Here is a 26,690-nt window from a genome sequence, read left to right on the forward strand (position 1 = left end):
CGGTCACTCTTGGGTCTGTAATGGAGTTTATTATTCAGCAATCAATATGCAAGACTGAGAAGTTATTCTGAATTGAAAACTGTGCATGTGTTGAGTTGAAAATAATGTACTTATTACTACGGATCCCTCTGCCTGGACCAGGTAAGTGGGTCTTGCTTCTCTCAAACTTTTTCATGGGCCCAGGCCCAAAATTCTTGAAAGCTAGACCCAACCCTTCCTAGTACCCACTCGTGCTAAGCCCTAACGAAAAAGAAAAAAAAAACAAAAACAAAACTCACGCACTCACTCACACTTCACACACGCCGCCTGCCGACACCACAACAGCCAGACCTCCGAAATTCTCTCCACCGCACTACTGCTCCCAGTGCCAGTCTTTCACCACGGCAATCAGGTATGGCTTTCCAATCAAACTCATCTCAGATTTCGGTTTGTTGTTTGAATTGTGACTGCTGAATTCTGGGTCTCGGGTAAACTGGGGGAACTTAATTGCTGGTCTGATGAATGATTTGAGTATATCTACAGGATGTATTCGCTGTGTTTGAGATAATTTGTGGGTTTCCATTCCATGATTCTAGTGATGCATTGCTAAGTTGAGTTGTGCGCATAACATGTTTGATATAATGCCCAAAACGCAAAATTGATATTTGAATACATTATCTAGCATTCTCTGCTAGCCTCTGATAGTTGTGTTCTTCTATTATGTTCTAGTCTTTCCTATGTTTAATCTTTTCTATGTTTGATTGTTAGAACTTTGAACATATATGGCTTTATCTGATCAGTATTGCATTATTGAAAATTATGCTTATTTTTACATGTATGGCATTATCTAATTAGTATTGCATTATTGTATTATCTAAGATTTTACGATTCGATTTTGCGATTCCGATTTTACACCCAGTCACTCCTCCCCCGATTCCTATCCGATCTTACGTTTTTACTACCATGTCGGCAAACCCTAATACAGAACTTGAAGCAGTAAAATGGCAGTGGCTTCTTTCAAGCTGCAGTTCAGTTACATTAAATCCCAATCAAACTTTAGACCTGCATTATCGAAGTATTGTTCTAGGTCGGGAAGGATCAAATGTGCTGCCACCACACCTAGAAAGAGCTACAATATTACCCTACTGCCCGGGGATGGCATAGGCCCTGAGGTCATCTCTGTCGCCAAGAACGTCCTCAACCTTGCTGGCTCTCTTGAAGGTATTTTCTTTATCTAGTTTTTTTGTCTCGTTTTTACTAAATTATCAGGGCATCCTGCATTTTGAACTCAAATCAGACACATACACAATCTGCACAGTTTTTCTGTTCCATTGGTGCTCTGTTGATTCATTGATGGCCTTTCAAGGTGTGGAATTTCGGTTTAGATTCCCAATGTAGGCCACAAGAAAACAGTTTTTGTGAATGGATCAGTCTAACGGTGACAGTGATCAATACAGGATCAAAGTGAGGAAAGCAGTTGTGTGATTACAGTTACAGCATTGTGTTTTGGTTTTGAGCCTTATCTCATCCTATTGTAATCAATTAGTACTAGCTCTCCTTCACAATGGTATGAATACTTTTATCAGAACTATACCACACTGCATACTTAAGTAGAACTTCCCTTCCAATCCCATTGAGCGAAGCTGAGTGGGAGTGTGAATCATGATGAAATGCCATATGTAATGCTGAAGGTAAAAAAAATGTAATGCTAGGTGCTAATAGGTGCTATTATTTGTTGATATCATGGAAGTCAAAGTCAAACTATAAATATTAGATTATCGTTTTGTGGAGTTTTGTGGTTGTGTTTCTGGGGTTTGGCTTAACTAGGCATGTGTATGAATGAGCTTGAATGGTAAAAGACACTGTTTGGTTTAAGTAGTCATACCTGATACCTAGTAGTTAGTGAAGTTCTTAGTTTTGGGTTATAGTGTTTTTGTCTATGTTTAAATTTGGTCTACTGTGTAAGGAATTGAATTTTCATTCAATGAGATGCCTGTGGGTGGAGCTGCCTTGGATTTGATTGGAGTCCCGTTACCAGAGGAGACACTTACGGTGGCAAAGCAGTCTGATGCAGTTCTTCTTGGAGCAATTGGAGGGTAATATTATTTGAAATGCTCTTTTCTATTGAATTGTAAGCCTTCTTCTTTTCTTTTCTGTTTTCCTTCCCTCTTCCACTCTGTCGCTCCTGGTCTGACTAAATCTTTCACCAATATGAAGGTATAAATGGGATAAAAATGAAAAGCATTTGAAGCCTGAGACTGGTTTGCTTCAGCTTCGGGAAGGCCTTGGGGTTTTCGCAAATTTGAGGCCAGCAACTGTTTTGCCACAAGTAATATTCTATCGACGTGAAGTATTGTTGAAACATCTGTGTATATGCTTCTGCTACTTTAAGTTGAAATGTTTGGGATTTCAATGGATTGGAGATTAATATTCCACATAAATAGTTCAAGAAATCTACTGTTAATTTCTTGCAAAAGAAACTTACTCTTATATGAGAATTAAGTGTACTATTGAGCTGAATATGGAATTAATGGGATGAATATAACTGATATAGGTGAAAGTTTGCACATTATTAGGAAATAGGAACCATGCATTAAACACTTATACGCGTATATGATGTGCGTGCACACACACATGTGGATATATATACACACACAAAAGCCTTTCAATGTTTGCTTGCATTTAAGTTAAAAGAGCTGGATGGCTTGCCATATGTCTAAAAATATGAAAATATCTCTTTTATATAGGATTCATGTGGAGAAGTCTTCTAGAAAACTGTTGTAGAATCACACTTTTCCAACTGTTGAAAGATTTTCTTTTACATTATAATTGTAACGATGATTGCCTCTGTACATGAAAGTCTATATATCTTATCTGAAATGTCTTTTTGCTATTTTAAATACTTTCCTGTTCAACTCGCTCTATTCCATGCCTTATATTGTTTTAGTTAGTGGAGTCTTCAACACTGAAGAAAGAGGTTGCTGAAGGGGTTGACCTAATGGTCGTGAGGGAACTTACAGGAGGTTAGTTCACTTTTTCTACAATTAGAATCTCTTTTTTATTCTCAAATAACGCATAAGATGTAATTTGTGCTGGAATAGGTATTTATTTTGGAAAACCAAGGGGTTTTGACACTAATGAAAAAGGTCAGGAGATTGGATATAATACCGAGGTGTATTCTGCTTTTGAGGTATGTTTCTCTTTGAATTTGTCATATATGTATTTTTAACCTTAAAAATCTCTTATTTGTAATCTTGCATGTCAATGCCTGGTTTTCTGTCATGGCTTGCCCCCATGCTGGTAGCCAACAAAGAAATTAATCCATGCATAGATATTCCTTTCTTTTATTATATTTTTTCTTCTGAATATTTTAATTATGGACACTAAAGTCATCTTGATTAACACTTAGGCCAACTAATCCTTTTTTTTCTAGCTCTTCTTTTTCCTAATAATTTAGTTCTTCCATTGACCCATTTTCTTTTCCTTAACTGTCTGCCTCGATTGTTTAATTAAAAGAATGAGAAATAGAGTGAGGATGATGATATTTTAGTTTTGGTTACGTAGCTGCCATTGATGATCTGTTTGTATGAAGAAAAATGAGCTGAAGAACTTTTTTTACCTCTAATTTAATTCTAGCTCATCATCTTAATGAGATCATCCACATTTAATGGAAATTTTCCGCTCTCTCCAATGCCTTTTCGTGGCAGACTACAGATTGCAGTTTTGTTGTTAGAGTGATCATTCAAATATGTTGCTGGAGTTAACAATAACCTTTTCAGTATTTTCTAAAATAAAATAATAGGTGAATACATGCTGTGTTGGATTTTAAAATTGTTTATATTTAACTACCAACTCGGTGAATCTATGGTTTAATTTATTTAAATTTATTTCTTGTACAATGATTTGTGCTTTTTTTTAAAACTATTTTTGGTGATGTCTTACACATGCATTTACAAATAATATGTTGATGTTGAAAATGAATTCGTATGCCAGATTGATCGCATCGCCCGTGTTGCATTCGAGATTGCTCGCAAGCGGAATGGAAAGCTTTGCTCTGTTGACAAAGCAAATGTCTTGGAGGTGTGCTGCACAAGTTGACTTTTTCATATATACCTACTTCTATTTGCCTTGGGCTTTAAGTTTTTGATGTATTTAAGACCTTGTAGTGTTGATTTCCGAAAATATCATTGTTTCTGAATTCTGATCAAAAGAAATAATTCAAGTTTACTGTTACTAGCATTTTGTTTTAGAGTTATCCAAAAGATTGGGTTTTTTTCCCCCACTTTTCCATTCTGTGACCAGTAAGCTTGTTTGGTAGAGTTTCCACCTTACATTTGTATGTGCTGTAGAATCTTTCCTTTGTTTCCATTTACTATTTTCTGCAACTTTGAATTGTAGTAAATTAGGGACAAGCTTTCTGTGATGGAGCATTAAAAATATATCGTCATGGTTTTATTCTCTTGCTGCTGCTTATGTGGCAACGTAGTGGCATATTTCACAGGCTACATGTGCAAGGTTATAAGTGGCTTAATAATTGGACCTGACATTGAGCCTTTTACTGAAGAATCTCATTGGTGTACTGACATTTCTGTTTCCATATATATGTCATAATGGAATAGTGGATTGTTATGGTTATTTAACATCAGTGGTATTTTTATTAGGCGTCTATGCTATGGAGGAAAATAATAACAGCATTGGCTTCTGAATTCCCTGATGTTGAGCTCTCACACATGTATGTTGACAATGCAGCAATGCAACTTGTCCGCAATCCAAAACAGGTTTGCATGTTTGTTTTGTTTGCAAAAGCAAAGAATAATTTGTATAGACTTTCTATTTCTTGTTTTTTGGGTAGTGCTCAAGGATTTAGACGAGCAATATAAAAGGTGAACGTCAAATCCGATAACGAGATGAGAAAGCCTTACATCGTTTCTTTTGATGAAATTTTACAGTTCGATACGATTGTGACAAACAACATATTTGGCGATATTTTGTCGGATGAGGCTTCTATGATTACTGGAAGTATAGGGATGCTTCCATCTGCAAGTCTTGGTTCATCGGTATAACAGTATATTATTTTCAGTAGTTTTGAGTTGGTAACCTTTTTCAATGCTTTTGTTTTCTAAAATAATTTTTGACATCACTAATATACATACTTGGCACAGGGACCTGGCCTTTTTGAACCCATACATGGTTCTGCTCCTGATATTGCTGGACAGGTTAGATTGAATGTTCTTTTTATTTTTCTTTTTTTAGTTTTTCTTCTTATGATGTCAAAAAGAGAGAGGAGAAAAACATGTATGAGTGTAATATGAAATTCATATGGTTGAATTTGCAGGATAAAGCAAACCCGTTGGCAACGATGCTTAGTGCTGCTATGCTTTTAAAGTATGGACTAGGGGAAGAAAATGCTGCAACAAGAATTGAGATGGCGGTTTTGGACACCCTAGATAGAGGGTTTCGAACTGGTGACATACACTCCTTTGGACATGTATGTTTTCTCATTCTAGTGTTCGTTCATTTATATATACATGCATACATATTTTTGTAAAACAAAAACCATTAATCATCAACTCCCTTTCACCCTAGATGAAGGGAAGAAAAAAACATGAATTGATTCGTCAAACCTTCAGCTCTTGAAATGTTTTTAGTATGGTTGTACTAATTAATTGATTACCATAACAGCTCTGCCTTTTTCATGTGATGATGTTGGTTTTGAGCAATGTTGCTTTGGCTCCCTAACATAAACAAATTTTCTCTGTTCTCCATCTTGTGCCCCACTTGTCGTAAGCTGCCACCTTTTTTATATTGCCTGAGCTACAAGCCTACAACCGTCCATCTGTCCAACCATAATTACCTTCTCTAATTGTCATTGGATGGAAATGATGGCTTTCTTATCTTTCTTTACCTGTGGATTAAAGAAAAAATTAGAATGGACTTATTTGGCTGTTAGGTATAGTGAGGGATACTAGTTAAGTGTTAATCTAGACAAATGGGCTCCTCTTTTCTGTTCTTAGATAGAGGGGATCCTCTTTCTGAACTTCTTTTCATGATTAGTGTTTTGTAGATATATCAGAACCATGCATGTTCATTTTACCCTCATACACTTGTTTTGACTCAGAAACTGGTGGGATGCAAGGAAATTGGTGAAGAAGTCATGAAGTCAGTAGATTCAGGAGCCGGTTATACAAATTGATGCATGATGAGCAATGAAATTATTGGCATTAGACGGCTGTACTATTATTCGCATTCTTCCCAACTCTTTTTTTCTTCTTTTTGGCGAGTGTCCAAGAGGTGGCAGCTGCTACTTCAAAAAATGTACTTTTTTGTCCATCTTACATGTTCTATCCTTGGTGTGCGAGGATTATGAGTTTTCCCCATCTGATGCATCTCTGGTCTCTACTACTAGTAATAGTAGCACCATTGTTTTTTGAGCTATGCTGATTCATTCAAATCTAAGACCTAGGCAAGCCTTATAAATCGATCAGTGATGTTATTTTGTCGAGATAGTTTTGTTTCTTCTTGCATTATGGCATATTATGAGCAATATGTGACAAGACTCTTTATCGACAACGTTAGCCGTTAAGTCTCCCTTCTGTTACATACATTGGTAGCATATATTGTGTACGGATGTTACTTTTATGATGGTTTAGAGACTTGCTTGGAAGTACTTTCTTCTTGTCCAGTGTTTGTAATGAGATTCGCTGATAAGGGATGCTAGACTTCCAAGCTGCTTTTTTTTATGCACAATGGGTGTAGAAACATAGTAAAAGCACACTTCAAAACTTCATCCCCCCGTTGTTCCTGTTCAAGCTTTCTCTTAATTAGCCTTATCTTATAGCATGAATTGGCCCAAGTTCAGGAACAAGTCAAGCCCTTTCTCACAAAATTTCCAGGTGAAGTGTAAAATCGACCCTGTAAGCTGAAGGAGTGAAGCCCACAAACTAGGTGGCAATCACTCAATTAGGACTATGGCCAGGCCCCGGTTTTTAAGCCCACCAACTTTTGGTCTTCATTGGGTTCCATAACTAATTGGGCCTTAAATTGTGACGGGCCCATGGATAGTAATTTTGCCCAAAGTGGCAAAAAGTTGTCTGGACAGGCCGGATTTTTTATGCCTTTCGGCCCATGGCCTTGTAATCAATGAATTGGGCTTCGTCCACTTGCTGAGCTTGAAATGAACAAACCTGTGTGAATAATAGCAGATAATATTGTTGATTGTTCGGGGGTGTATTTCTTTCGCAGAAGCTATGGAAGTAAAGTCATGTGAAATTTTCTTCTTGCAAATGGCAAGCAAAGGCTCTAGGGTCCAGTTTGTCATTTCAGAATCTTATCAAAAAAGATTGAAGCTCATTTTGGGCCTACCCTAAAAGTAGTTCATGCTGGGCCAGGCTTGGACACTAGGTGTTTGATAACTCAAGCCCTGCCTTGGAAGAAGGAACTATATATATATCTATAGTATCGACCTTTTTCTTTGACCACTATTCATCTCTTCCTTCAATTTACTACTCTTGTGAAAAAACAACCATGGATACTAAAGATTACCCAAAAGTTACTCTTAAAAGTTTGCAATATCTGGGTTCTCTACATTTTCCCATGCAAAGCCATGAAAACTAACAAAGATAGTGTCACACTCCCAAGAATCAGAAAGTCTTACATAATAACATAGTACTTTTCTCTGTTTGTCTTCTTTCTTCTAGGGATTTTCTCACTCATTTTCTCTTTCTTTCCTTTCTCAAAACCCCCAAAACAAAATGGGGTCCAATTTATCTCATTATCTCTCAGTCCAAAGTGTGTTTACAAAACTAAAAACCTTAGCGTGCTTCAATGTTCTATGTCTCTTGGGAGTAACACATGTTGTGTGTAGTTTAGTGTATTTAGAGTCTCATAGACTGACATTCTTCTTCGTTGCTACCGAATGTCTGTTCAAAAAATGATACATATAAGAGTAACCCATCTTGGAAAATGCCCAAAAACAAGCCAACACACACACAAATCAATGTGTGCATATATGTGTGTGTGTATATAGGTTATTGTGTGGATGAGAGAGAGAGAGAGAGAATCTTGGTTCTCTACTTCGTTTGCATGGACTATTAGTTTAGCACAAGAATAGAAGATTGACTTGAGACTTGAGAGTTTTGATTTGGGATAATGAGATGGAACACCGATGATGAGTGTGTATTTCAATGTTGTTATATATTGTGCTTAGTGCCACTTTAATATTTTTCCATAATATATAGAGGAAAAAATATTTCAGCATTTGGTGTCGCCAAGTCGGTTCCAAACCTAGATAAAGGAGAAGAGTTTTAGTAAATTGGCAGGCAACTTAAAACCTTGTCAAATTTATGAAGATGAGTCAAAATGAGAAATTTGTTTAGCCATTTACTAAAAAAGAAACTGTGTAATGTAAGTTTAGAAAAGGTATATAAGGGAACGAACACACAATTGAATTAGATGGAAGAAAAATAACAAAATATAAGGTTTTCAAATATTATGACTCGATTTTTCGAGATAACAGAGACATGAGTGAAATTATAGCTAAAAAGATTAATAATGGATTAATGAAATGGAGGAGTGCATCTAGTGAGAATAAGTTCGAGAAAATTGTTTAAGATGGATGGGTATATAATGTACACTGTAGAGATAACGCTGCAAAAATGAGGAGAATTGAGATAATATTTATTGGAGATAGTAGGAATTTAAGAGAAAGACCTAAAAGACATGGTTTAAAATAGTAGTAAATTATATGGATTCAATAGCAATTAATGAACGTGTAATTCTAGATAGAAATGAATGGCAGAAACAAATAGTAGCAGAATCCTGTTAATTTTTTTTTCCATAAATTCATATAATCGGCCCTAAATTTTTTGGATAAAAACTCGAATGATGATAATATACCAATAAAGAATATGACATTATTTTTGCATCAACTTTTTTTCCTTCCTGTTTTTGGGGCTTGATCTCCAAGCACTTGAAAGTTGAGATTACTAACCTCGATTTGCATTATAGTCTACAACTCTTAAGATGGTTAAGTTAGTTGACGATAAATTCTTCAAATTAAGACATTCATTGTCATCAGTTGACACGTACAAAGATATTCGAATGTTAAAGAATGAAAATAGATAAGATGGTGAATGCCTGATAGAGTTGATCGGGTCATGTAGGAATAAGGTTCAAGTCTACCGATCTATTAGGATGACTCAACATCAGGTGGCAAAGAGTCGACATTGAAGTGCCAAATCTTTCCGTTGATGAGCTCTTGGGGAAAATCAACCTGTTATTCCTAGAGTAAAGGATTAAACTCGTGACTTGGAGCAACTACAACAATGTTAATTTAGGGGGACATGGATGGAGAAAAGATGGATTTTGATGGGTCATGAAAGAAAATGATGCTACAACAATTTGCTAGCCTCTTTTTGTTGTGTAAAGCATGGGGTCAAGGACTTTGGTTAACCCTCATGTTGGCTTGCTTGTCGAGTCCCACATCAAACACACTCATATCTACACCAAAATCAATACCGAGTCTTATCTCTATTACACCTAAATAAAGGCAGCAAATTTGTACCATTATATTAATATACTAGTTGCATGTCCGCGCTTCGCGCGGCACATATTTTGATTGGAAAATAAAGATGTGTGAAAGTTTTTCGATACTTTGTTAACATGAAGAGCAGTAGAGCTTTAATTGTAGAAAATAGAAATGATTGTGAGATGAAGATAAAATATGTACAATACTTGTTTTTTAATTTGTTAAGAAAAAATGTTTCTAATAGGGTGTAAGAAATTTGATGCATAAGGAATAAGTATGCTAAGAGTTTATCAATTTTTATTTGCGTCGCTAGTATCTACAAAGTGTTATAGGTCACCAAAGACATGTTTATGAGATGATATTGTATGGTTAGTACAACAATCTCTACAAAGTGACATTTAATATCGAGAAGTACAATGTAACATAAGTAGTATTTTTGAAATGATACTTTTGGAATAAAATTCTTAATATTTTTAGAATAAGATTTTTGAATTTATATTTTTGAAATGTTATGTATGACTGGTAGATTTATGCCTATAATCACTTTGACCTTCAACAACTCATTGAATTCTACCGTGCTTTTCTGTCACCACTTACATGTTCCAATACCAAATGGGCTGAATTTACTTACACATTATAACAGTATAGCATGAGAAAAGCCTCTCATGTTGTGTATGTTACAATCCAAACAGACTACTAAACCTGACCAAACTCTAAACATGCACAATAGATCAACTAAATACTACAAAAACACATAAAATACATCAAAAACACACAAAATGATAAAAACACACAAAAATTCCCACAAAATGATGGTAATTAATGCCAAAAACACACAAAATGTTTGCAAAGTAAATACTACAAATGAATTTCATTAATTGAGTAATATGAAAAGACTCTCATAATTAGCAATACATGACCTTTGAGAAACCAAAACAACATCAAACCACTCCTATGAAATATTAAATTCTCATACAATTCAATATAATTTTAAAATTATTTGACTACTATTAACTGTATGAGTGTGGTTGTGGGTCTTAAAGTGTATGAATGTGGTTGTGGGTATTAAAGTTTTGCAATATATTTATGTGTATGGTTGTGGGTCTTAAAGTTTTCTAATATATTTTAAAATTTTCTTTTGTCTATGTAGGCTTTTTTGTAAAGACGTCTACGTGGCACCATGAATTAAGAAGAAGTCTTGTGGATCCTCAGTTATATATATAGATTGATTTTTGTCGACACAGTCACATCAATAAAATACTCAACCTCATCAATAAAACATATCTCCCAAATCTTTCAAAAAATTATCATTACAAATGCCCTTATCAAGAGTTTCTAGTGTAGCTCCAAAATTTACCATGCAAGGGTAAATTTCATGGTGTGCCTACTCATGTGTGGGTTTATATATATATATATATATATACACATATATGCAAAGATGTGAAAGATTTGAGTAGGCATCATTCTAACCCCCACTACAAACTACAAACCCTGCATTTTTTCAAATCTAGTGAGAGTTAATTCGCTTCCTCCTCTTATCAATAACACACAATCCAAAATATCACAATCATGTCAATGATTCCACATATTATCACACTTCTTATTTTGTGGGACCCCAGATCGATCTATCATCTATTATATTATGCTGGTTGACATCATCAAGACCTTTAAAATCACCAACCAAATCAAACGCTTCCTTCTCATATCAAATGGTCATTTGTTTGAACCACACGGTTATTAGGGTGCTCCCCTGCCGCACTGAATTCATGTATGGACTACTTATTAAGCAAACAAGATTAATCATGGTGGGTTATCTATCCATCCATCAATGGCTAAGCAATTAAGAGTCAAACAATCTTGTCTTTGACGACACTGTGACGCCTCATATCTAACATTTTTCACATAATCCAATGGCTTTTAATCACCCCCCCCCCCCATCAAATCCTACACACACATACTCCATTAATTACCCACTGTTTATTTCTCATATGACCTTCATGTCCTTTATAGTACACATATTGATTGATAGAAATGTACATAATTACTATATTTTTTGGGTAATCAAAGTATTAAAACAAAATCCCAAATTTATTTGCTCATGAAAAAAAAATCCCTATTTCATTTGTTGACCTTTGACATCTTTCATTTCTTTGTGACATTGATTGAAGTAAATCAAATTATTTAGTGTAGTTGGGTTGTAAACCACGTAGCAATGAGGTTATGCTAGATGCATGATGCTGTTAAGGGTGAGAGTTCGAACTAATTAGAAGTATGTCTTTGGATTTTTTTTTTGTCTCGTGAGTTTTTTTTATCTATTTTTAAGAAAGGATTATGAGTCTCATTTTCATCCTCATAAGTTTTAGATCAATCTTATATGTCATCAGTGTAGTGTAGATTGTTATGACACAACTTGATATTTACACCAACTCAACTACATGAATAACATGATGCACTAGACGGTCTCTCGAAAGAAAACGAAAGTTGAATAATATGTTGGACTAGACGATCTCTCAGAAAAAAAAAATGAAAGTAGTACAAGAGTTTGAGGATGTTAGTGAAAACTTTAGACAATCCTTACAAGTTTCCATTGGAATCATTAGATCTGCTTTTTGAAAATAAAAACAATGTAGACCCTACACTTAAAAACAGATTTGACGATCAATAAATCTACTGTCTGCAATTGCAGTATCCACTGCATGATAGTAGGATTGTAATTTGAAATTCTTGGAACAAATTGAAATGAGGGTATTTTTGGAAAGTTAAAATGTACATTGCACTCCAAAACCAGGACAAGCAATGTAAATATGACGGATTACGGTCTCTTCAAATTGACAGGAATATCTATATTCTGTAACTCTTATTTATTTATATCAAAATTATTCATTAAAATTTATGTTTTTTTTTTTAATTCCAAAATTTCCAACTATATAAAACCGTTACACTGCCGTTGTAGTCCGTCCATACAAAGTTTGTTTGCTTCCCTCTCCCTCCTCCTCTCTCTGTTTAACAGAAGGCAGAGAGCTATAATGCGCACAGAAGCTTCTTTTCCCGTTCCGTTCCACAACACACCCGATACGTGCCGGAGACCGGAACCGTTTCGCTTTCAACCCGATACAAACTCTCTTTACCGATCTATAATTGAAAACCAACTCTCATTTCCCATTTCTGAACCGTTTGTTCCACCGAACCACCTCCCCGAATCATCATCCACTGTTTCGGTCGTTCTCTCACTTTGCAATGATGCTAACGAGACGAAACCTGAGGACGGGACCGGAAGAGCTCCGGTACTCGATGGAATTGGCGCTGTGGTGGGCGAGCACGTTCTGTTCGGAACCAACAACGACAACGGGAACAACAAGGAATCCGAGACCAAAACGACGGAGAAGTCGAGCGTTGTTCCGGTAGTGAAGAACTACAGAGGAGTGAGGAAGAGGCCGTGGGGGAGGTGGTCAGCGGAGATACGTGACCGAATAGGGCGATGCAGGCACTGGCTAGGCACGTTCGACACGGCGGAGGACGCTGCGCGTGCGTACGACGCGGCTGCGAGGAGGTTGAGGGGTTCAAAGGCTCGAACTAACTTCGAAATACCTCCGATCTTTCCGCACTTGTCAACATCAACACCAACAACCAAATCTAGTGAGGGGAAGAGGGGTAAGGCTAAACTGACAAGCAGTGTGAAGAGGAGTAACAGACAGTGCTCTGTAGTTACTTCCATAGCTCAATTAGTTAGTGCAGGTTGTGGCAGTGAGCTGGATTTAAAACTGGGTGTGGGCTTTAGAGGGAATAACTGATAAGGGTCTGTGACTTTTGGTTGCCTTTTGTAGCTCTGTGTTTTGGCTGTTCTTGGTCTAGGGTTTTATTCAACCATATAATATCTACACTTTTGTAAGTTTTGTTATATGAATATGCTGCCTTTCGGGTGCCTTGAATGTTCTTTCTCTAGCAATCACTAATTAACAAAGAAGACATTAGACATTGATGTTAAAGTCGAGAGTTGAAACCAATTGGAAGTATTTTCTCGAAATTTTATGTTCTCAGAAATTTTACATTCTCGTGGGTTTTAGACCCACTTTCGTAAACCCCACTTTGGAGGGTTAGGAGCTCTATTTACACTTATATAGATCTTGGTTCAGTCTTATTTGTCTTTAGTGTGGTGTGAATTATTCTAACGACTTGAGATTTACGTCTGTTCAATTGTTTCTTAGCCCAAATTTGTTATGGCCAATACGAAGGAATGAAGTTTGTTATGCCTCCATGTTTGCTCTCCACATGAGTCTCATTTCTAACACCCTCACATTTACACTAAAATTAATATTGATCCTACATCTAGTACATCAAAAATAAAATCAATAAATTTATATCATTGTATGTTGACTCAATCACATTAACAAAATACTTAACTAAAACACAATACATTTAGTTGTCCCAATAAAAAACCCAATCAAAACACGTGTTCCAATACATTTTGTTGTATCAACCAAAAATTACTATTGCAAAGTGGGAAGTAGTACATACATATACGATGTACTGTTGTTTTGGGAAATCCAGTAAAAGAATCTAAAACACTGCTCAATCTTTATTGTAGAGTAAAAGTAAGTACATATAATAGGGCTTGCTTTTTCTTTTCTTTAATCACTAGGGATTTAAGGTTGCAACTATTTACAGTTGAGGGGAAGAAAAGAACTGTTTGTACTTTGCATAATAGATTTTGAAAATGATTGGGAGTAGAAAATCATCACATATGAAGAAAAAAAATACCATGAAAAGTAGAAAATAATTGAAGAAATTAAAAGTCGCCCATGAAAAGCGTATGATGATCAATGAAGGACTCATAAAATACTAGTGTAGTACTTGGGTGGGGGGGAATTAACAGTGTAGAAGCAGTAAAAGTAGGACGGTAAATAAGGATTTGACTGTGGGAGGGTCAGGGGGGAGATCTGTAAAAAACTGAATCTTCAGAAATCCCAAAAACACAAATATGTCATGGAGTTTACATTTGTCTCTGCAATATTTTGTGTCAAACTGTCAATGTAGATTTTCAGGGGTGTCAGCTTGGTACTTATTTGTGTCAGGGAAGGTCAGAGCATCTATAAGACTATGACCTTCTCACTATTTCAGCCGGTACTGCCAGCAGATCTTGCCTTGCAAAAGCACAAGATGTTTAATATTATAATGGCCCATCTACAAATGGGCCCAACTACAACCCTGTGGACTTCAATATGGGCCCCTTTATAAAAATATGAATGGAGACATGATAAATTTATCTGTGATAACTCTTAACCACAACGAATCGTTGACTGAGCTGATAAACTTGATTGTCGTAACTCTCAACGTAAGCGGAAATTCGTGAGTTTTAGTCTCATGTGTGTTTCCATTATCGCAATTTACGAGATATGCCGTTGCTCAGCCCAGCATGTGTGAATGACACCCTGCGTTATCTTCTAGCACTTGACCTCGGTTCAGGTACCTATTGATCCATGAGGGTTGCGAGATCTTCATTGTGACCCGAGATTTATCAATCAATTGTTCAATATGCAATTGAGTGAGTGTTGCTTTACAAAAAAAAAAACACTTTTTTAAGGGTGTTTTTTTTGAAAGAGGTCAAAGACTTGGTAGTATTTTTGAATCCAAATTTAGATACACAAGCCAGAGGCACTCGCACAATCCATATTAGTGGATTACAGTCCAAAATTAAAAATTAGAGTTTTTTATCGTACGGGAATTCTTAGAGATTTTAAATTCCACAATGACATTCTTCACTTTTTTTTTACCCAAAAGGCCTTTAACGCTGTTCCAAAAAGATTTTTGTGTGGTTACCAAAAACTTCTTGAAGAAATGACGCAGTTTCAAACAATGTCATTCCAATTTCTTTTAATGACACTATTTTCAAAAGCATCATTAGTATTTTTCATCCATTGACACTATTAAAAATAGCGTTTTGTCCAAAAAATTTTAATGATTTTGTAAAAAGCGTTTCTCAATTTAAAATGTCATTTGTATTAGTGACGCTATTTGTACGAGCGTCATTCTTAATGACGTTGTTATGAACAACATCAAAGGCCTTGTGGGCAAAAAAAAAAGAGATGAATATCATTGTGGTATTTAAAATTTCTAAGAAGCCCCATATGGTAAAAAACTCCCAAAATTATGGACAACACAAACAGAACAAGACTAGAGACTGAACAAAAGATCAAAACTCTGTCTACTCATCCATCAGCAGGTATTGTGTAAATCTCTCTCTGAATCAGATCCAGATTTACTTATTATTCATTTTCAAGTGCATTCATTCAAATCATACCCCCAACCAACCATCAACCCATTCAATCCAAGTTGAAGTCACTGCTCACAACTTCTTTAAAAGGACTAAATACCACCCGCTGATATTCTACTGCATAATCTGTAAAGAAAAATTTCTCATACACCATTGAATAACAAGAACTTGATAATTTGATTCTCAATTCAACAGAAAGTACCAGATAATGTAATTTGCTACAGAACGGGATCGGGTTACGTCTCCTTGTGTGCCTTAATAAATATTTTCCTAAAAGAGAAGGGGTGAGAAGAGAGTTGGCCCCCAAAAGAATTTTGGATAACTGTAGAAATCTCCAAAGATGATAAATGTGGATGTAACTAAAGATTAGGAGTCCTACACTACCTTCAAGTATTAAAACCACCCCATATCCAGCTCACCATGTGCAGTGAAGGTAATTGATGTTGACGATCACTTGCAAAGTCAACATGCGGAAGTTCAGAACTGTCAAATTGACTGATTATTAACAACAGATGGTGTTGAGTTATTCCATTAACCATCGAAACCTGATTCGTCAACAGGTAAGTTTAGATCAGGTAGCACAAACGAAGGCTCCATAGCACCCTCAGATGAGCGGTGACATTGGTCAAGCTTAATGCATGCGACACCCTGAGACATGGAGTATGTGGGATCCTGGGCAAGTATTACTGGTTGCCGGGATTGGTTTAGAGCCACTTGCTTGGATGCAGAAGCAGCTGTGAATGTTTCCATCATATGTCGCGATAGAACATTGGCCTGTAAAAAACAAAGAAAAAGCGCCATAAGATTTCGTTTTGACTTCCCAACGTATGAATTCACAACCACTTTTAAACAATTGTAATTTGTGATAAAGGATGGCATCCTACTTCAGAAGTATTTTTGGTAAAAGCTATAGCACATCATTTCATACATTCTAGACTCACCTCAAAAACATAATGGAGGAAACAAAATTCTAACAGTTAGTACAGTCGTAATGGATAAGACAATGTCCAACTGATTATCACACGGAGAGTTCTTATAGAACAGTATTTATCACGCGGAGAGTTCTTCCAACTGATTACTTTCCACAAAAAGCTTCTTCCAAGGCCATGCAAAATGGTGAACAGGTCCTTAGTTCATTCGTTTCCAAGGGAGTGCCGCATATCTAAATAATTTGAGTTAATACAGATTAATAATTAAAACAAGTCCTGTTCATTTTTAATGTAAATACATGCTTATACAGAATAAGGTCAAAATTTTTTGCTGATAACGAAGGAAAAAAATTAAACAAGAGACACAAAAATTAATGCGAACCAATAAGCTCACCGTCATTATCTTTAACGTTGCATTTACCGCTCTCACTTTCTCAACATCAGAGTGTAGCCTTTCCAGTTCCTGCTTAATTAACGAATCAGGAAAAAGAGATATTAGCAGCCACAGATTATCTGTATTATACGCGTGGAAGAAAGGGTTTGATAAGTTTCATAACATGTTAAGAAGATAAAACATACACTTTTCAGTATAATATTTTCATTCAAAAGCGAGCTTTCCACTGCTTGAAGATCAGCAACAGTTTGCTGCAAACAAAAGAATTTCAACACTTTGAGACACAAATGAAACTGTTGCTGCAGTCGTCACATATCAGAAGAAGAAATAGGGGTTAAGGACGATAAAAAACCCGAAACCTTTTATTTAATATGGCAGATCAAAACTGTTTTCTAAAACAACCGCCGAATATTTGTTACAAATGAATCAGCTGTAATAGTTCAGGCATTGTGACTTGTGAGCTACTCAACTACAGTGTTTGATACAATCTAAATTTATAATGTAAAAAATTTAAGTTGGTATGGAAATTTTCATGCATTAAAAATCCACATTGACAGTCTCCGGAGAGATGTTAAACCATCCATCAAAAAAACTATAGAATTAGCATATATGGTAGCAAGAAAACAACTATATGCAAAAAAATTGGAAAGTACTCATTGATGTGCCATTAAAGGAACAAAAGTATCATATCGTTCATGAATTTATCATCCATACTCCAAAACAGAACAAATGTTCTATGTGGTCAACCGACGCCAACTAGCATTATGTCCCATGTCCCATTAAAAGTAACAATTAATCTAGTATGTAAAATTTAACAGATACCTTCCTCTTGCGACCTCTCTTGCTGAAGCGTTCTTCACTCGTAGCAGCAGCAGGCAAGGACTGGAGAATGAAACAGTAAAATAAAAAATAAAAAAGCGTCATTATCAATTTATCATCAACTTCATAAAACCAAAATACCAATGAAAAGACACGTCCACAACGAATAACAGCATTCACTCACAGCTAAAAACACATAAATAATAATAGTAACAAAAGAAAACACATTACTTGGTGGACAAAAATGAAGCAGAAACGCTAAAATGACAAAATTTTCCCAAGTCTTACTTCATTTTCAAAGAAGAAATCAACCTACAAGTCTACAACTACAAACAAGGGAAAGGGAAATTTCCATGGAAGTTCCTCCATAAGCTTATTAGGAAAAAAAAAAAACTTATCTTTTTTTAATTAGAATAAACTAAAACATAGCTCCACATGTGACATGAAAGTGATGACCAATCCAAGACTCAAGAGACTCGAACCTGGTCAAAAGGTCGGTCACCAGCGATGCACGTGACCTATATAATCTTTACACATGTAAGCAAGAATGGATCCAAAATTGGAGAAACTGTTCTCTATCAAATCCAAAATATAAAGGCGACAACATGTAAACCAGAACCTAATCCTCTTCCTTCTCATTATTAGTATTATTTATTTCGGTATATAGTCTCTCTAGTTTGGTACCACCAATATAAACAACAAATCAGTTGTACCACAAATACAGTGACACTGTGTGTCCCACAAACTGTTTTACAAATCACCTCACAATTCTTTTGCCACCTAATTTCACATCCTTTTCATTTCCAAACTTCCCCTTCTTGAATATGTGTGTGAGAACATATTGACCAGAATTCTTCTTTCTTGAAAAAACTACAAAAACAGCCTGTGACCAGAGAAAAATAACAACCTATTAACTGGCATGGCAGATATGGACAGTCGCAAGAGAAGCAAAACCGCATCGACAGATTATTTCTTTCATCTCCCTTCAGGGGGCACAACCACTAACAACACTACACCAAACTACACGCGGACTTTTTTTGCCACTAAAACACGCAACCGGTTAAACAGGCAAATATCCAGAACAGCGGCGGGTCCGATTAACGGCGATTACGCCGATTCAGATGATTGAATGACACTATTTGGCCTTGGAGATTCACGAGATGCAACGATCCAATGAGGGCATAATCGTAACTCCGACAATAAAAGGCCAAATTTCCAAAAAACAAATTAAGAAAAAAAAAAATCTGACGGGTGCCTTTCAGATGGGCATTTCCGTCCATTCATCAAAACAAAATTCAATCCACGCCACGCCGCTCTCATGTGTGCCACGCACAACCACCAACTCACTGAGTCGGAAACTCGCCCTCAACCAAAAACAAACCAAAAAACACACAACCGCATGCACAAACCTCAGATCTCGCGCTATTAATTACCTTAACGAAGCAGCTCGACTCCTCAGCGCCGCCGCCACTGACAGAAGTCGCTTCGCTCCACGAAAGCGGCGTCGTCGGGCTAGCTCGAAGAGGAGACTCCCCTGCTTTCTTCTTAATTACTACCTGTTTGGACCGTTGTTGGCGCACGGTCCAGCGAGGACACAGAGTAGCCATCTCCATCGCCGGTGCCGGGGCCTTCCCCTTCCTCTTGCACGGCAGTGGTTGACGTAGCCGGACAATCAGGTCAGCAACGACCGCGTCATCCGTCAGCGCGACCTGGACCCAGTCATCATTCTGACTCATTTTCTATTGCTTCAGAAATCAGAAAAAGAAAAAGATGGGAAGGAAATCTGTGTAGGATGGATGGTTTTTATTTATACGACTGTGTGGTTTGTGTTGACAATATAACTTTATTTCTCTTTTTTCTCTCTGGTTTTGTTCGGATTGATGTTCAGTCTCGTGTTTGGAATGAGCGTAGGGTCCACTCATGCAGAAGTGGCAATCTCCATTTGTGGATTCTTTTTCCTTCTTTTTCTATGTCGTTGGATTAGTTGTACGTACGGGTGTCAAAAAATCAGTTTCGGATTGGACAATATTACGTATTTACGGAATATTTACATATCTGAATTTTAATCCGAATTGGATTTTAAACATACTTAATTGTTCAGACAATGGGACATCTCTATTTTATGACCTCAAAAAACCCTCAAATCTATCTATATGTTATTAGAATAATCATATTGATTAAAAGCACACATGTAGAGTCTATTTATCATCCAACACTCTATATTAATTGAAAGGATCGGACAATGGTACATCTCTATTTTATGACCCAAAAAACCGTCTATTGAAATAGTCATTGATTAAAAGCATACATGTAGAGTCCACTTACCATCCAACACTTTACATTAATTGGGGGTTCAAGCATTATACTAATTGACTAAACCCGGATTGGTTTAAATCTGAATAAGTAAATAAGATAATAACCTAATCAGAGTTAGGGTGTGGACAAGTAAATCATATCAGATTTATGTGTTTGGACTCAAACCCTATTTTAAATCGAATAATTTTTTTATATTTATATCCGAATTTTTAACATATAATTTATATGTAAACTTAGTTTAATCAGGATAGAACAAATTCGATCATCCAAATGGAGTGGAGTTTTGTCAACCACAATTGGAAGTGTGAGATTTGTGTTTGTTAGTCACGCGTCGTCTGATGAGAAGTGGGAATGATTAGGAGTGATAAGGGGTAGATAGAGAGGATTGCGATGGATGGTGGGGGTTAGTTATTGTGGCATGACACGTGTGGTTTTTTGGGAATGTTGTGGTTGTGTACGGTCGGCACTACTTGTACTCGCTTGATTCTTTTTTTTTTCTTTATCTTTTCAATAAATAGAATCTACACGTGGAGAAGATAACAAGGCGTTTTATTGCAATTAAGGAATGATGATTACTCCTCAGTGACATTTTAAGGTATTTTGGTGGATAATTTCTTATAAATTGTAAAAAATAAATTAATATTTGGTGAAATTTATAAACTATATAAAAAATCTATTTAAATTTAATTCAAAAGAGAGAATACAAATCTATTTTGGAGTGTGAATGTCTGACAAAGACTTCGAGAACGAGAAGGACTAGCCTAGACTCCAAAGGAGTTGGGCCCAATGGGCTCAGAAAATTAACCACGTCCTACACTATACAACTGGGCCACTTGGACCCAAAGGGCTACAAGATGTTGGGGGCCTGAAATTCTACAAGAAATATATTTTCTTAAACCTAAGCCCTTGCTCCTCGACTCCCAAAACCTACGCTCCTCCGCCTTCTTCCATCTCACAAATCTTGCATTTCACCTCGCATGGCGCTCTCCGTCGCCAGACTCAAGCACAGGTCGCTCGTAAATCCCTCTCTCTTCCACCTGTTCTCCACTTCTTCTTCAAATGACCAGAATGACTCCGACAACAACGATACCCCACAATCAGAGTTCCAGCGCCGATCCTCCGTTCCGCCTCCTACGGACCCCAACGATGCATCCTCGCACTCTCGCCGTGAGGAGCCTATCTTGCACCGAGAACTGTACAAGCGTAATTTTCTTGCAAAATTGGAGAATGCAGCCGGAGGTACGGAATCCAGGCCCTCAAAACCCTCTGCGAATCTTTCATTAGATGAAATCATGGAGCGTATGCGACAATATAGGCGGGAAAGAATGGAACGCAGAGGTGAACTGCGGCAATTTGAGGAGGAGGAGGCCGCCTTGCGGGATTCTGGCTTTTCATTTGAGGACGCGCTGGACACCTTGAATAAGCTTAAAATGACGGATGATGAGAAGGCCAGAAAGACTTCAAGTGAGTAGTTCTTGTTTTCTGCTTTGTATGGATAAAAAAATTGAACGAATGAATTTTTATATGATTCACTCCATTTATGAGTTTTGATTAATGGTTGCTAGCCGGAAGGAAAATTTCTCCAGCTTCTGAAAAATTGTTAATGAAGAGAAGAAAATATTACAGTTCTATTAACAACCATTTTGCTACTGAAAAAATGTTGTATTAACAACTCTCACATTTGCCTCCTAAATTGAAGTCTAGTGCAAAAACTTTTGAACCTAGCTAATGAATGATCAGATTGAGTTGGACTGCTTCTTCACAGCTTGTGGAGTTGGAGCTGAATATCTGAAACAACATATGAATATTTGTTTTGAGTGAGACATCTTTCCTTAGTTCGTTAAAATTGTATTATGGTTTCTATATTTTTCAAATTTTTATTGGAATCTAGCTGTTAGTAGTAACGGCTAACATTTTATTTCTGCCTTGGGGGCTTGACTTAACTTATCAATGTCTTGGCGGTATATGCTCTTGTTTATTTAACCAAACATAACACACTTTATGTGCCGGACTCGAATCATGAGGACATTTATTGATGGAAGAAATTGTGCAGCTCATGCTCGATGGGAAATTGGCTCAAGGTCACTTCGGCTTTTATAATTTAATCTTCCTGGTTATTTGGTATCAATGTAGGAATTTTTCTGTTGTGATAACTTGTAGTGGTTACTTTAAACACGGTTATACAGATGTACGAAAATGGAGTTTGGCTTCCTAAGAGCATTCACATCAGTGCCTCTATATTGATGCAAGTAGGTAAAATATAGAGACAAACCAACAGATTTGATAAAATAGGGTGTTGCATCAGAATTTCTTAGAAATTTGAAAAACTCAGAGTAGCGTATCAAAAAACCAATCTGGACAATGAAAAAAATTAAAATATAAAAATCTTTTCACCTCTCTGTTTTCGCGATACCCATCACTCCTTATTCATGTTCTCTCATCTCCTCGTCGCCAGCACCTCAGCTCCGCCCGTCCGCCTCTTTCTCTCTCAGGTGAAGCCTGTCTCTTTCTATTTCACTCCATCTCGTTTCAAGCTTAAAATTCGAGTTTGGCGACATCGTAGGAGAATTTCTTTCCAGGTTTGATATCTCAGAACTGATTGGTAGTGTGTTGTATATTCTGCCTCTGTTTTCTCTATCTTGATTTGCTGTACAACTGGCTACGTCTCAATTATATTGATTTGAGTTTGATATTGTATTGGTAGTGTCTTGTATTATTGATATTTGAATTATATTGATTTTGCTTTACGACTTCTCAGTATTGCTTTTCTTCAAACTGAATTGTATTGATTTTGTTTTTGATAAGCTAAACATATGCCCACTCAAAATCTGTCAAATAATAACATGCACCAACCAAATCCCCAAAGTAAAATACAATTCACTGATCTCCTTGTGCCAGATGGTGAAGCAAGTCAATCCTTTTTATTTGTTTTCGCTGTTGCTTTCTCATTATGTGCTTTAATCGGTCAATGTGTGCTAAGTTTCTTTGCAGACATGCAAAGTCATATTCAATATTAATTTTTTTACAGATATGGATACAGATATCTTCACCCCGGATGAAGATATTGCTTTGATTTCCAGTTGGCTTAACACAAGAATGAATCCAAGCGTTAGAGCAGACCAAAAAGGGCAAACTTTTTGGTCCAAGGTTGCAAACAATTTTTATGAAAATGTGACTGGATTGAGTCGTGAACGTACAGTACGTTCGTTGGTGCGTAGGTGTGTACATATCCAACACGCCATGAATGAATTCATGGTGTTTGTAGCTATGGTTGAGAATTCACGCCCTTCAGGGTATAATGAACAAGATAAGGTTAGCAAAATACTTATATTTAAATGCATGTACCTATATTGAAATTGGTCTTGCGTTGATTGCTGTTTTATGATCAATAATTTGTGCAGATTCAGAAGGCGAAGGCTAGGTATCTAGAAGTTGTAGGGAGCACATTCAAGTTTGAGCATTGTTGGAATATATGGAGTCTCCAATCGAAGTGGCTTGAAACCAATGGGGTTGACGGAAGAAAGAAGCCAACCATAACATATATATATTTGTCTTAATGGAAAAAATTTATTCAAGCCCCAAAGGGGAGCAACCCACAACTACATCAAGGACGAACAGTTAATAAGATCAAAAACATTTCTAGGGAAATACAGACTCCAGAATTTTAGACAATCAAACCATGTTTCAATAAAAAAGTCTAGGGAGGAATCCTTATTTTCAAAGATTCTGTTGTTCCTTTCTTTCCAAATCAGCTACATAACTGCCATAAGAATGAGCTGAAATAAATTCTTTTGGTGCTTGTCTTTTCCAATAGAAGCCCACGCAAGTAGCTCTTTATCTACAGTATTGTTTGAGACCCACCGTAGCCCCAACATCTTCCATACATTTTCCCAGACCTTTCTGGACCAAGGGCAGCGCAGGAACAGGTGATTAATAGACTCGGAATCTGCTTTACACAAATAGCATCTATTCACAAGAGAGAAGCCCCTCCTTTGCAGGTTGTCTTGAGTTAAGATCCTCTGCCAAACAACCTCCCAGCAAAAGAAAATAACTCTAGGAGGAGCGTTAGATTTCCATAACCAGAGCCATGGGAAAAGATTGTTACCAAGGTGCATGTGGTCCTTTAGAAGCTCTTTATAAAAGGAACTCACCGAGAACAAATTACTGTTTTCCAACTTCCAGCAGATTTTGTCTTCTTTTGTGGGATAGGTTTTTGCACCATAAACCAACTGCCAGAAACTAGTAAACATTTCCACTTCCCAATCTTGGGCCTCACGAGTAAAGGTGATGTTCCAAGAGGTATCTCTATCATGAGTTTGAAGCAATTGAAAAATGGAGGCCCCCTTTTGAGTAGCTAGTCTGTGAAGATTTGGGAACAAAACCCTTAGAGAAGTGTCTCCAATCCAGACGTCATTCCAGAAGCTTATAGAGTTTCCTTTACCAGCTTGATAATAAGTCAAAGCAAGCCAGACTTCCCAACCCTTTCTAATGAATTTCCAAAAGCTGCATCCATGAGGGGCTCTACTCTGCTTAGTACACCAACCACCATGCTCAGTGCTATACTTACAAGCGATGATTCTCCTCCATAATTGATTTCTACCGGTGGCAAATCTCCATAACCATTTGCCTAGTAAGGCTTTGTTAAAAGTCGACAGGCATTTTATACCAAGTCCTCCAACCTCTCTAGGGAGCTTGACACATTTCCAATTCACCAAATGCATCTTCTTGCTCTCCAAGGAATCACCCCATAAAAATCTGCACATAATCTTCTCGATTCTACCAGCGATAGAGGAAGGAATGGGCAGGATAGACATCATATAAACTGGGAGGTTAGAGAGGGTACTCTTAATCAGCGTTAACCTTCCAGCTTTTGATAAGCAATTTCTGCTCCATCCTGACAGCTTCTTGTCAAAACTAGCAATTAAAGGACTCCAAATATTATGGTCTTTATGTTTAGCACCAAGCGGGAGCCCGAGATAATTTGTGGGGCAAGTTGCAAATGCTGCATCCGAGAGCCTCAGCTAAAACTTCAACCTCTCCAGTACTTCCCAGAGGAATGATATGACTTTTGCTCAAGTTGACCTTCAAACCCGAGATAGCTTCAAAACCTAAAAGGATGGCGCGAAGGATGATAGCTTGCTCCACACTTCCTCCACAAAAGCACAAAACATCATCTGCATATAAAAGATTAGACACAATGACAGAGTTTGTTCTATTGCTGATAGTGACCCCTTCAAGAATGCCGTTTGAGACGGCTCTATCCAACATACAGCTCAGGATATCCATTCCTAAAATGAAAAGGAGGGGAGACAGGGGGTCACCCTGCCTAACTCCTTTTGAGGAGTGAAAGAATTCTGTCGCAGCCCCGTTCACCAAGATTGAAAAGGATGCTGAAGTAACACACTTTTTTATCCAGCAGATCCACTTCCTCCCAAAACCTTTTCTCTCCAAGACTTTGAACAAAAAATTCCAGCTCACATTATCAAAGGCTTTCTCCATGTCCAGCTTGCACATGATACCAGTTTTCTTGAGACTAGAATAATGGTCAACAATCTCATTTGCTGCCAAGGAAGCATCAACAATCTGCCTACCTTCTACAAACGCGTGCTGAGCCTCGTTGATAACACTTCCCAGAACTTTACTTAATCTCTTTGAGAGAAGCTTTGCCAACCATTTATAAATGCTACCAATCATGCTACCAACCATAACATCTTTTCCATCTGGGCCTATTTCAGTGAATTTAGATGAAGATAGTTCTCCTCCTCCTACCACATTCATCGATCTTGAAAGGTCAGCAGGGAAGAAGGAAGATAAGGCAAAACAAAAGAAAAGAAAAGAGCAAGGAGTAGATGGTAGTCCTCTAGGTGACTTCATTTGTGATGGGAAGGTTGAAAAACTCAAGATGCATGAGTATAAAATGAAGATTGAAGAAGAAAAGTTGATCCTTGCTAAGCAGGAAGTGCAAGTTGAAGAAAAGAGGCTTAAGCTTGAAGAAAGTCAAGAAGAGATGAAAATTATGATGATGGATGTGAGCACTTTAAGTGAGAAACAAAAGGAATATATTCATATGCGTCAGGCAGAGATTATTGCTAAAAGGAGGAATAGGTAGCATCGTATTTTATTTATCAAATTTATGAATACGTTTGTATTTTTGTTGGGAATTTAGACTTTTGGAATATGGAATATAGACACTCGAAAACTTTTATTTTTAAAATAAGATTAAATTAATATTTTAATGATGTAAAGATTGGAATAGAGACTTTGATGCAGTTATTGTTTAATAGAGATACTGTAAATTGTTAAAAAGTAGTGCTTGAATAGGTAAAATAGATAATATGTTAAGAGACACTAATGCAAGCGTTTTAAATTTTGTGTTGGGTACCGGATGTTGAAAATATATTGTTTTGATAAAATGTTGGAAAACACGACTTCTTAGGTTCATTCATTTTCAAAATG

The 26,690-nt window shown here is 36.9% G+C and overlaps 4 protein-coding genes across 7 annotated transcripts; 3 read left to right on the forward strand and 1 right to left on the reverse strand.

The window, feature by feature from the left end:
* The first annotated feature begins 239 nt into the window (after positions 1 to 239).
* LOC120006849 (3-isopropylmalate dehydrogenase, chloroplastic-like) lies at positions 240 to 6,479 on the forward strand. Its single transcript, XM_038856956.1, has 12 exons — positions 240 to 391; positions 965 to 1,200; positions 1,946 to 2,075; positions 2,197 to 2,308; positions 2,927 to 3,002; positions 3,081 to 3,169; positions 3,973 to 4,059; positions 4,641 to 4,757; positions 4,929 to 5,036; positions 5,142 to 5,195; positions 5,315 to 5,467; positions 6,098 to 6,479. Exons 2-12 carry the CDS (start codon positions 981 to 983, stop codon positions 6,170 to 6,172), a joined length of 1,221 nt encoding a protein of 406 aa, XP_038712884.1. The 5' UTR covers positions 240 to 391; positions 965 to 980; the 3' UTR covers positions 6,173 to 6,479.
* Positions 6,480 to 12,531: 6,052 nt separating this feature from the next.
* LOC120007361 (ethylene-responsive transcription factor ERF084-like) lies at positions 12,532 to 13,333 on the forward strand. The gene has a single exon (XM_038857555.1). It carries the CDS (start codon positions 12,532 to 12,534, stop codon positions 13,294 to 13,296), a length of 765 nt encoding a protein of 254 aa, XP_038713483.1. The 3' UTR covers positions 13,297 to 13,333.
* A 2,601-nt stretch (positions 13,334 to 15,934) lies between these two features.
* LOC120007161 lies at positions 15,935 to 19,850 on the reverse strand. 3 transcript variants are annotated; one of them, XR_005470151.1, is made up of 6 exons: positions 19,352 to 19,850; positions 17,922 to 17,981; positions 17,285 to 17,350; positions 17,100 to 17,168; positions 16,718 to 16,938; positions 16,424 to 16,550 (listed from the first exon to the last, which is right to left on the reverse strand). XR_005470151.1 is itself a non-coding variant. In XM_038857358.1 (5 exons), exons 1-5 carry the CDS (start codon positions 19,652 to 19,654, stop codon positions 16,308 to 16,310), a joined length of 741 nt encoding a protein of 246 aa, XP_038713286.1. In that variant the 5' UTR covers positions 19,655 to 19,839; the 3' UTR covers positions 15,935 to 16,307. The 3 variants fall into 3 exon arrangements, 2 of the variants coding, with proteins under 2 accessions (XP_038713286.1, XP_038713287.1); XM_038857358.1 differs by lacking the exon at positions 16,718 to 16,938 and having other exon boundaries at positions 15,935 to 16,550; positions 19,352 to 19,839; XM_038857359.1 differs by lacking the exons at positions 16,718 to 16,938; positions 17,285 to 17,350 and having other exon boundaries at positions 15,935 to 16,550; positions 19,352 to 19,845.
* Positions 19,851 to 21,137: 1,287 nt separating this feature from the next.
* LOC120008104 lies at positions 21,138 to 23,956 on the forward strand. Of its 2 annotated transcripts, none has more exons than XM_038858621.1 (3): positions 21,138 to 21,698; positions 23,263 to 23,546; positions 23,636 to 23,956. In XM_038858621.1, exons 1-3 carry the CDS (start codon positions 21,212 to 21,214, stop codon positions 23,789 to 23,791), a joined length of 927 nt encoding a protein of 308 aa, XP_038714549.1. In that variant the 5' UTR covers positions 21,138 to 21,211; the 3' UTR covers positions 23,792 to 23,956. The 2 variants fall into 2 exon arrangements, with proteins under 2 accessions (XP_038714549.1, XP_038714550.1); XM_038858622.1 differs by having other exon boundaries at positions 23,275 to 23,546.
* Positions 23,957 to 26,690: the final 2,734 nt, after the last annotated feature.

Source organism: Tripterygium wilfordii, chromosome 10 (assembly GCF_013401445.1).
Source record: "Tripterygium wilfordii isolate XIE 37 chromosome 10, ASM1340144v1, whole genome shotgun sequence".
Lineage (NCBI taxonomy): Eukaryota > Viridiplantae > Streptophyta > Magnoliopsida > Celastrales > Celastraceae > Tripterygium > Tripterygium wilfordii.